This window comes from Hibiscus syriacus, unplaced genomic scaffold (assembly GCF_006381635.1).
Source record: "Hibiscus syriacus cultivar Baekdansim isolate YM2019G1 unplaced genomic scaffold, ASM638163v2 tig00005459_pilon, whole genome shotgun sequence".
Classification (NCBI taxonomy): Eukaryota; Viridiplantae; Streptophyta; class Magnoliopsida; order Malvales; family Malvaceae; genus Hibiscus; species Hibiscus syriacus.
This window is the reverse complement of record NW_024062058.1, coordinates 397257-408876: the sequence shown is the minus strand read 5'-3', so window position 1 is coordinate 408876 and position 11620 is coordinate 397257. Positions and strand designations below refer to the sequence as shown.

General features: G+C 32.1%; 1 protein-coding gene across 1 annotated transcript; it reads right to left on the bottom strand.

Moving 5' to 3' along the window:
* Positions 1–847: 847 nt before the first annotated feature.
* On the bottom strand, positions 848–3432 carry LOC120199507 (signal recognition particle receptor subunit beta-like). Its single transcript, XM_039200565.1, has 7 exons — positions 3341–3432; positions 2693–2894; positions 2203–2285; positions 1955–2041; positions 1632–1780; positions 1394–1525; positions 848–1205 (listed from the first exon to the last, which is right to left on the bottom strand). The coding sequence occupies exons 2-7, from the start codon at positions 2880–2882 to the stop codon at positions 1016–1018; spliced, it is 831 nt and encodes a 276-aa protein (XP_039056496.1). The 5' UTR covers positions 2883–2894; positions 3341–3432; the 3' UTR covers positions 848–1015.
* Between the last annotated feature and the right edge of the window lie 8188 nt (positions 3433–11620).

The window sequence follows — 11620 nt, the reverse complement described above, 5'->3', positions numbered from 1 at the left end:
GTATCTAAAGTTCAGATTCAGAGGTTTAAACCAGGTGCCGGGATTCAGCTTGGTCGAGGTCGGGAGAAGAATCCACAAGTTTGTCTCGCAAGATACGTCACTTCCTCGATGCAAAAGCATCTACGAGATGATTCACCAGATGGAGTGGCTGCTGAAATTTAAAGGTTATACCCCCGACACATCTCAGGTATTGCTGGATGTAGATGAAGAAGAGAAGAGACAGAGATTGAAAGGCCATAGTCAGAAGTTAGCCATTGCATTTGCGCTCATCCAAACGACTCAGGGCACTCCTATAAAAATAGCTAGAAATCTCAGGATGTGCAACGACTGTCATACGTATACCAAACTAATATCGATCATTTACGAACGAGAAATTATCATAAGAGATCGTAATTGGTTCCACCTTTTTAAAGACGGAACTTGCTCTTGTAGGGATTACTGGTGAACCGATGAATTGCCATTATCATGATTTTGATTCTTCCATCTGCCATGCTATTTCCATTAAACTCTATACATGGATAATTGTTCTAATTTTAACTTTGCCAACAATTGTATTTCTGAGAAAAAAAATGAAAGAAAGAACTGCATTAGCTAGATACAAGTTTTAACACTTTAACAGACTTGGGTTCGGTTTTGGAATAGGTCTCCGATGGAACCTGAATCCAAAAGAATCCTTGTCCGGCTCAGACAGGCTTAACACACCCGAAGTGCATGATGTAACCATTTCTTTATGGAGCAAAGAACTGTGTATTGAAATCACAAAACTAGCATTGTGAGGAATGCAGTTATGAATCAAATCATTTTCTGGTTACATTCTCTGATTGACACAGATGAACAAGTTGCCAAATGATATAAAAGATCTAAATATCAACTTGAGCTCTCTAAATCGGTTCGAATCAAAGTTTTCCTCTCCCCTTTCTTATAGATTCAATGTTTTTCCCAGGTTCCTTCAGCATTCAATATGAAATACTCAAACCAGGTTTAAAGAGAGTTCTACAGAAAAATAAATCACACTTTAGGGCTTTACATGTTCCCTGATAAACTGTTCTACTTGTGCTATTTCACCCTTCAAACCAGAAGCTTCGACAATTGTAACCGCGTTTCTACACTGAGAGAACGCGAATACTTCTCCGGGTACTCCCAGGGTGAAGTCATTTGAAATATCAGCTGCCGATATTGCACTTCTTGATGCCTTCAGTTTCTCACTAAAAAATGGTTAAAAAGGACAGATTAAGTATATAATAATAAATGAAATAGTTCTAGAGAGATGCATATTTTTATGTCTATGCAAGTAAAATATCCCAAGTTTCTATCTATTGAAAGTATCGGCTAGGGTTTTGCGATAATTACAGAACCATAGAACATGCAGATAAAATAGAACTTGAGGCCATACATTTCCTTTTCTAATTGCTTTCTGATGAACTCCTTGGTATGTGCAGTCACTTTATCAGATTTGTTGCAACAGATGAGAACTGGAATTTTCTTCTTGACCACACTGGCCCTGGTTAAAATATCATACAGATATCTGTTGCACAAAAGCGAATGTCGTGTTTAATATCCTTCTTGGCAATCAGAAAGTGGAAGGAAGAGAATTGAAAGAGTAGTGCGTGCATTATCATAGCTATTCTTACTCTGAAACTAAAGAGCAATTTGGTAAGAACTCCACTGCATCCACAACAAACACAATGCCAGCTGCTTGAGGCAAGAAGTCATCCAGTTTGGGCAGCAAACGAGAATGCCCAGGAACATCAACAAGATGGACAGGATTGATTTTCCGCTTCTGTTAAAAATAGTTTTTTTTATTAAAAAAGGATGTGGAGTTGGATAAAATTCGGACAACGGTCAGAAAATTGCAATCGGTAACAATAGAGTGAAATAAGAGGCTTAACCCATATGCCTTTTAGAAAAACAGAAAGCATAGTCGAACCTCCGAAAGCAGGTTAAGATGAATTACCTTGTTACTTTCAGAGTTCAGCACGAAAGTCCCCTCATTTGGTTCCATGGATGTAACAGTACCCTGATGTGAGGAACCATCACGAAGCTGGCATGGAAATCATGTCAAGAAAGCTATGACAACATCGCACAACTAGGCATTTCAATTATTATCGTACATTCAGCAGCCATAACAGGACAATTTCTAGAAGAATTTAGTAACTCAGAAAGACTTTCAAAAGGAACAACGCAGAGAATGGCACTGCATACTGCATAGTAAAGAACAGTTTTTCCACTCCCACTAAGGCCAGTGAGTACGATGGTATTTGATTTTGAGCGTTTGAACAAGCGGACTGCAAGACAAAGAGGGAGAAGAAGTATATAAATATAAATCGAAGTTCAATTGAGAAGCTGATTATATCAGAAAATTGCCTCAAGAGAAAATCTCACAGACCGCTAAATTGTTACCTTCCTTAAGCCATTTCAATCAAATAGGGTTTAAACTAACGTTTTTTTCGATAGAAATCCATAAAATTAAAAACATGCATTGAGCAACTAACCAAATCAAACAAGCATTTGTAGGTTAAACAATCAATTATTGACTTCAAAACATCTAAGAGATGGCATTTCAAATTTTAAATGCATAAACCAAGATAAAAATATGAAACCGAGGAAAATACAACCTACTAATTCTTCAAGAAACATTAATAAACAGCATTTTAGTTCGATGGTTATTGTTTATAATGCAAAGCAAACTTACTGGAGAAAAGAAAGATAGTCATGAGCAAGACAGCAATAGCAACATAGAGTTGACTTGGTGGTATTTCATTCAAATATTCAATAGCTGGATGCAACCACTGCTCCACTTGATTCTTCCACGGCTCCAATTGAATCTTCCACTGCTCTAATTGAATCTTCAACTGCTGTAATTGCTCCTTCCACTGTTCCATCCCGTTGAAACCCTAGAAAACGCAAAACCCAGATTCAAAAACTAAATCTTTGCTGAATCATGAACTAAAAAAGTTCTAAAAAAACAAGGAAGCTTGCCTGGTTGAAGGCTACACATTGTTTTTTCACTTGGTGAAAGCTGAGTATTTTAGAGGTAAACAGATTTAAAGTTTCAACATTCAAAAGTTGATTTTTTCCCATTTGCGTAATGCTGTCTTATATTATACTAGAAATTGAAAGTAACAGAAAAGTAGAAACAATGATAATTGAAGTTTTAGATTCAGTAGGTTACGAATTAGGCAAATTGAGATTCAAAAATATTTCAAATAAATGATAGAAAATAAACCAAATCTCAAATGAGAAAGTTTTCGATTAAGATTTAGGGAAAAATTCCAACTTTAACTATCAATTCGCAATTTCATTAAATGGAATTTCGATATCAAAGTTGTAAATCACATACCCTTAACGTATTTCCTCTCTCGCAGAGAAAAAGATACTGTTTTTTATTTATCTTCCTTCTGCCAAAGGAAAAACCGAAGAACGACTGAACTGTGGGGAAAATACAAAAATAAAGATAAAACAATTAAATAGTTGTTCAATTATAAGGTATTTCAATTTTTACTCTCTCGATTATAAAAATTATAAAATAATCACTATAAAAAATAAAATCGTTTTTTATTATGAAAAATTAATATTAAATAACTCAATAAATAATATAATAATAATTTTAAATTTTATGATTTATTTAATATGTGCATCAAAAACTTGAAAATAGGTCGCGACCAAAATGAATTAACTTTTTCGTTTGACACGAATTAAATTATCTCAGTAGTTAAATAAATGATTATTATTTTAGAGGTCTACGGTTTTGAACACCAGTGACTGTAGTAAGGATGATTGAACATTTATTGTTAAACAGGAGAATATTTAAAACAATATTACTTTGTAATCACCTCAACTTAATAAAAAAATTCACTTAACACAATCCAAAATCATTTTCTAAAAGAACTGCTCAATCGAATTTGATCGGATCAAAACCTATCGAATTTGAGTCAAATACATAGGGTGATCGCTCTCCATAAAGTTTAAAATTGTTATATATTTTAGATTTTTTTTATGTATTTTCTTTTGAAAATATTGGGTGAATTACGTATTTAATACCTAAATTATTAGTTTTTATCTGTTTTAATACCTAAACTTTTATTTTTTTTCAAAATCATGCCTAACATTTAGTTTTTGTTTCATTTTAGTATCTCATTGTTAAAAACTTAACGTGTTTAGTACATAAACTATCAGTTTTAGGCTATTTTAGTACTTAAACTTTCAATTTCTTTCAAAAATTAACGTTAAATTTTGAACAGTAGTACTAAAATGAAACAACAACTAAATTTTACGTATGGTTTTGAAAAAATTGAAAGTTTAGGTACTAAAACTAATAATTTAGGTACTAAATATGTAATTTATCCTAAAATATTTGAAGCTCAATCAATTCTCAGATTTCAAATTACATATAGAGCAAGGCTGCAGCCCTTTCACAAATAATTTCACCTTTCAACAGGCTACAAGGCAGCGTCCCTGCAAAACTTTCGCACAGTTCCTCTTCAATGGCTGTAAATTACAAGAGGATACTGAGATCTGTTCAAGACAGCCAACAAAAAAAAACGCCGGCGAATTGTCCGCACCAATGCATCAGAGGATTTCTTCACTCTTCACCGTCGTTATCGGTTAGGTAAAATCTAAAACTTGGAGATCCAGGACAAAGCAGACTAGCAGACACTTCATCAGGTACTCGAGATAATACGGCGCTGCTTTTTCGGTCATAGCCATCGTTCGAGCCAGTATTGGGAAGCATTTGTTTAGAAAGACTAGAGTGGCTCCTCCTCTTAAGCGCATCCAGTTTCCGGCTGATAAGAGACATTACTTTAGCTTGCACCCTATCTTTTTTACCGTATAGCTTTGATGCTTCACACCCCATTGATGGCAAAAAAGCAGTTGAAGAGAACTGGAGGGATAGGAAGCCAAATGGTTATTGATAATGGTGGCCAAAGGGGTGCTTTCAAAGCCTTTATATGTATATGCATCTTGTTTTGGATTTGTACTGATAATTCAACTGTGGTGAGTATAGTTGTTTATAAATCAATATATACCTTTGATTCTTTTGTTTTGTAGGAATTTTCTGTTGTTATCATGCTAATTTTCTCATTTGCTAACCATAAACAACAACAACATTACTTCGAATTGACCGAGATATAGTAACAAGTGGATCGACGATGGACGGTGATGGCTGTCAGTATTATGTAGAGAAAGTTTATAAAGACGGGAGAACAGACTAAATTTTTGGAGAGAAGTGTGGAAAATAAGCCATGAATCCAATTTTTTGGGTTTTATACCAGCTCAACGGACCGAGTTCAACATGAAGCAGAGTCTGAGCGTTTATTAAGTTTCGGGGTAAATTCTCTCTACAGTCCTCCCAGGACCCAGGTTTTATGAATTCATTTTGGTCCCTATTCCATTTATTTACCATTTAATCCTGGTAATTGTTCTTTTAAATTTCATTTTAATACATTTTAGTCTCTATTTCTTATATTAACTTCAATTTATTGCTTTCTAATTATAACATTTAATTTCATATTATTTTCATTTTGATCCTTATTGTTTAATTGAATTTATTATTTTTAGTATTTTGCAATTTGAGACTTTATTTATCCCAACCCATATATTTTTTATACACAATTATTTTTCTTATTCAAAAAATATTTTGTATATTTCTATATTTTTTAAAAATTATATATATTTAAGGATGCTTTATCGTGAGAATAGGTTTCTGAAAAAACCTTCTAAATCATTGAAGTGCAATCCTATACGATCGTCCAAACGATTTGGCATCTAACTTTTCAAAACAAGTCATAGGTAATTAGAACGATCATATTTAAAATTTTGGCTCTAACTTGTATATTCCATTAATAGTACAACTTATAACCGATTATGAGTGCTGTAAGGATGTTTATCATTCCTCCCTCGTACATAATCGATTCTCGAATCATTTCAGATTAATTTCTGATAAGACGTGGATCCACTTTGTCTTTCTTTAAAAAAAAAAGATAGTAATTTTTAATTATTCAACATCACTTAACCTAAAAGGTTGATGATAATTCCAAATAAAAATTTTCACGATGTCCAAATTGGTTCTGAGCTAAAGGACAGTTCTGACCTAAGGTAAAATCTAAAACTCGGTGATTCAGGACAATGGAGGCTAGCAGACCGTTCTTTCTTCAACCTTTCAGTTTCTTCAACTATCTTATGATCTTTTTCTTCCAGTGTTGCCTTTTCCATGGTCGAGGCCTCTTTATCTCTCGACTTGTGAGATTCAACATTGTCCCCATCTCCCTCACTATCATGTTCTCTAACATCGTTATCAGAAACCGTGGGCGCTATTTTGGCAGACCGGACGCCATCATCATCAGGTACTCGAGACAATAATGCGCTGCTTTTGAGGTCATCGATGGAGACATCCTCCGAGCCAGGATTGGGCAGCATTTGTTTAGAAAGACTAGAGTGGCTCTTTCGTCTCCTAACCGCATCCAGTTTCCGGCTGAGAAGAGACATTACTTTAGCTTGCACCCTATCTTTTTTACCGTATAGCTTTGATGCTTCACACCCCATTGATGGAAGAAAAGCAGCTAAAGAGAACTGGAGGGAGAGGAAGCCAAATGGATATTGATAATGGTGGCCAAAGGGGTGCTTTCAAAGCTTATATATATATATACATTTTGTTTTGGATTTGTACTGATAATTCAACTGTCGGGAGTTTAGTTGTTTATAAATTAATATATATCTTTGATTCTTTTATATATATATATATATATATATATATAGGAATTTTCTATTGTTGCCACGTTGGTTTTATCCTTTGCTAACCGTAAACAACAGCAATATTTAATCACAGTTTTTTTTGTTACTTCGAATCGATTTTTCAAGGCATCATTATTTAATTTAGCCTTAATAAAAAAATGTTTAATGTTTTATCTATTATAATTTAAGGTACTATCGTTATATTTTTTAATTTTTTAATGTTTTTAATAATAAAAATATTTTATTTAAAAAAACCTCCCCTCTCTCTTTTCTCCCGTGTTCTCCTTCCCTGCAAACGATCAATGGTCGACTGCCACTGCCACTACCATGACCGATCAACTGACAAACGGTTAACTGCCACATCCGATCAAACGGTCGATTACCACGATCGATTTAAGGGATTTTTAGGGATTTGAAACTTTAAAACGAAATCTTTCATTTATAACGTTTTTTGGGTGTTCGATCGATTGGAAAAGTATGGGGGATTTGGTCATGGATTGTTGGTCGTTCACACTTCGTTGGGTGTTCGGTTGATTGACGGTGTTGGTGCCGGTGGACAGTAGCAAATGGATTAAAATTAAGGTTTTAAAGTTTTGGGTTTTTTTTCTTAAAAAATTATATTTTTATTTTTAATACAAATTCTCAAAATTACTAGAACGTGACATGTGCTACTTAACGGATATTTTTAACGGCGGTTAATGTCCAGACACCTAAAAGTGTAACGTTAGAAACATTAAACACTTATTTTTAACAAATAATTATTTAATCACCAAATTATATTTCGGGATATAATTTAAATACTTATTTTTATATTAAACTTAAATTAAATAATGACGACCTGAAACTGAACTCGAATTTTAGTTTCGGGTGTTAAAGGCGGAGCCCATGATGAAATTTAAGCTCTAACGGCCATTAGAATACGATAGTGGGCTAGGTCCAACCCGAAATTCGATATGCACGTTTTTTAACTTTCAGGGTAAATTATCTCTGCGGTCTTCTTAAGTTTTGTTAAGAATCCATTTTTGGTCCCCTATTACATGTATTTACCTTTTAATCCTTGTAATTTTCCTTTAAATTTATTTTAATTCCCTTTAATCCATATCTTGTGTATTAAATTTAATTTAGTTCTTCCTAATTATGCCATTAATTTTCATATTATTTTCATTTTGATCCTTATTGTTTACTACTGTTACTTTTAGTAATTTGCAGTTTGAGAGATTATTTATCTTAATCCCTATATTTTTTGTACTCTATTATTTTATTATTCATAAAATATTTTGTTGATTTTTCTCATTTTCTTAAAACAAATTATCTATATTTAAGGATGCCTCATTGAAGTGTAATTTTATAGATCACTCAAATGAATTGGCATTTAACTTTTTAAAACAAGTCAAAAGATGAGTAAAAGTATCATATTTTAAATTTTAGCTTAAACTTGAAAATTTCACTATTAAGACAACTTATAACCGATTTCGGACATTATCTCTCTTGATACGTTATCAATTTCCGAATCATTCTAAATGAATTGTTGATAAAACATAAACTCGCTTTGTCTTTCTTTAAGAAAAAAAAAAGACAGTTTTTTAGTATTCAACTGTTCAACTCAAAAGACTGATGAAAACCCTAAACTATAATTTTTACGAGGTCGAGATTCGTTTCGAGCTTAGAGATCGTTCCGACTTAAGGTAAATTCTAAAACTTGGTGATCCAGGACAAAGGAGACTAGCAGAGTGTTCTTTCTTTAACCTTTCAGTTTCTTCAACTGTCTTGTGATCTTTTTCTTCCAATGTTATCTTTTCCTTGGCCGAGGCCTCTTTATCTATCGGCTTGCGAGCTTCAACATCGTTCCCGTTTCCCTTACTATCATGTTCTCTAACATCGTTATCAGAACCCGTGGGTGCTATTTTCGCAGACCGGACGCTGCCATCATCAGGTACTCGAGACAATACGGCAGTGCTTTTGCGGTCATTGATGGAGCCATCCTCCGAGCCAGGATTGGGCAGCATTTGTTTAGAAATACTAGAGTGGCTCCTTCGTCTCTTAAGCACATCCAGTTTCCGGCCGAGAAGAGACATTACTTTAGCTTGCACCCTATCTTTTTTAAGGTATAGCTTTGATGCTTCACACCCCATTGATGGGAAAAAAGCAGCTGAAGAGAAATGAAGGGAGAGTAAGCCAAATGGATGATGATAATGGTGGCCAAAGGGGTGCTTTCAAAGCTTATATATATGTGTGTGCAGTTGTTTATAAAACAATATATACCTTTTAATCTTTTGTTTGGTTGGATTTTTCTGTTGTTACCATGCTGGTTGCTCATTTGCTAAACGTAAACAACAACATTTGGTCACGTGTGCTTTCAGTTTTTATTTTTCGTTATATAGAATTGATTTTATATAAAATACATGAAAGTAGTAGCAGATTTATAAATTAAAAAAATGTGGTCTAAAATTTTAATATTCTATTTGTAAAACATTTTGATAATGACGGATACATAAATTTAAAAATGAGATTTAAAATTTTAATTTTCTTTTTTTTTAAATAATGGGTATGCAAAAGTTTTAATTTTTTTCCTTTAATACATTAAGTTAAATTTAACCATTTTTTTCAAAAATAATAGTGATGCACTTGACTCATACGAGGACTTAGTGCATCCGCCACTACATTTTGGGTATGCACATTTTTTTTTATTTCTATTAATAAATTAAACTAAATTTAATGTTTTTTCTCGAAATAATTGGTGTACAACGAATTCGAACCATGTACATCCGCTCGGCATGTAAGGGTGTTCATTTTTCGGCTTTAACCGAATTAAACGATCGAACTGAATTAGTTCGGTTAATTCGGTCGGCAATCGAATTAATTTGGTCGGATAACGGTTAATATTTTTTTAGATTTCAGTTAACAGTTAATTCGGTTCGAAATCGGTTAATTAATCGAATTAACTGAATTAATAGAAATTAAATTTTAAATATGAAATATATTATATATAACATATGGGCTCAACCCAAACTATTTAAAACTCAATTAATAATTTATGATCCAATAACTTTTAAACCTAAATCAATATTAATTAATTAAAAAAGCATATAAATTTTTTATTTTATAATTATATATTATTTAAATTAATTGTAATTTTTTTAATTAAAAATTATTCAATTTTTATATAATTTAGAAATTTTTATAAAAAAATCGGTTAATTCAAAAATTAACCGAATTAATCGAAATTTATTCGGTTCGATTAACGGTTAAAGAAAAAAATTAGGTTAATGATAATTCGATTCGACCAGCCATCGTTTTAACCGAATGAACACCCCTAGCAGCATGAAAGCTTATAAAAATTTGTTTTCAAGTAAATATAGGAAAGGTTGTTGATATGACTTAAGATTTTTTATTTCTAAGATTGAATTAATTTTTATTTTTTAATTTTTTCCCTTTATTTTTTTTAAAATTTTTTCTCTTTGTTTTTATGATGAAGACTAAGTAATATATTTATTTTTAACATTTTATAAAAAATTTAATTAAAATTTGAAATTCTTTTATTTTTGTAATATAAAACAATTTATATCTTTAAATTATTTAAATAATAGGGTAAATATATAATGGTCCCTCAACTATGGGTACTATTTTACTTAGTCTCTCGATTATTAAAAGTTACAAAATAATCACCTGACTTTTTATTACATTTCAAACTCGTCCTTTTCCTTTAAAAAATGGATGGTATTCTAAGTTGAATATTAATTTGTTGATTGTGATATGATAGAACTTGATCCGGAATCTCGAACAACTGTAATTTCCTAGTCATCATGTTAACATCTAACTTAACCAACATTCATTTTTTAACGAAAAAATGACGAATTTGGAACATAATGAATAGTCAAGTGACCATTTTGTAACTTTAATAGTCGGGAGTTGTCAAAGCAACATTCTATAGTCGAATAACCATTTTATAACTTTTAATAGTTGAGGGACTTAATAAAATAATATTATATAGTCGAGGGTTCATTTGTATACTTTACCCTAAATAATATTATTTTAAATAATTGAAATATTTGATAATTTAAGATTAATTTAAAATTTTATTTAGGAAAAAAGTCATCAGATGTCCTTGTACTTTTGAGAGGAAAAAAAAGCAAATTAGCCCTCTATTATTTTTTCTCTCGATATGACCCTCTGACTTAGAAAATAAACCCAATGTGGCCCTTTGGCCAACATGTTTCGTCGTTGACCGTTACGATGTTAATGTAACAATTCACAATGCTGACATGACAGTCCATGGTGGTTGATAACATGACAGATGGACTAAATTGCTAACTCAAACTTGATAGATGGACTACCATGTCAGAACTGTGAATTCCCACGTCAGCACTGTAACGATCAACGATGGAAAATGTTGATCAAAGGGCCACATTGAGTTTGTTTTCTGAGTTGGAGAGTGTCACTGAGAGAAAAATAATGCAAGGGTTACATTGGTTGTTTTTCAAAAGTACAATGACCTCTTATGCATTTTTACCTTTAATTTAGGAACATTAAAAATAAACAAGGGTAAATTATGCATTTCATACTTAAACTATCATTTTTGATCCATTTTAGTACCTAAAATTTTATTTTTTTCAAAATCATACATAACGTTTAGTTTTCATTTCATTTGAGTACCCCGTCGTTAAAAACTTGACACGTCAAGTACCTAAACAATCAGTTTTGGCCTGTTTTAGTACCTAAACATGCAACTTTTTCAAAACTTAACATTAAATTTTGAACGGTATAATTAAATGAAACAAAAACTAAAGTTTTTTAACGGCGGAATACTAAAATGAAACAATAACTAAACTTTATGTATGCTTTTATAAAAAGTGAAAGTTAGGTATCAAAACGGACTAAAACTAGTAGT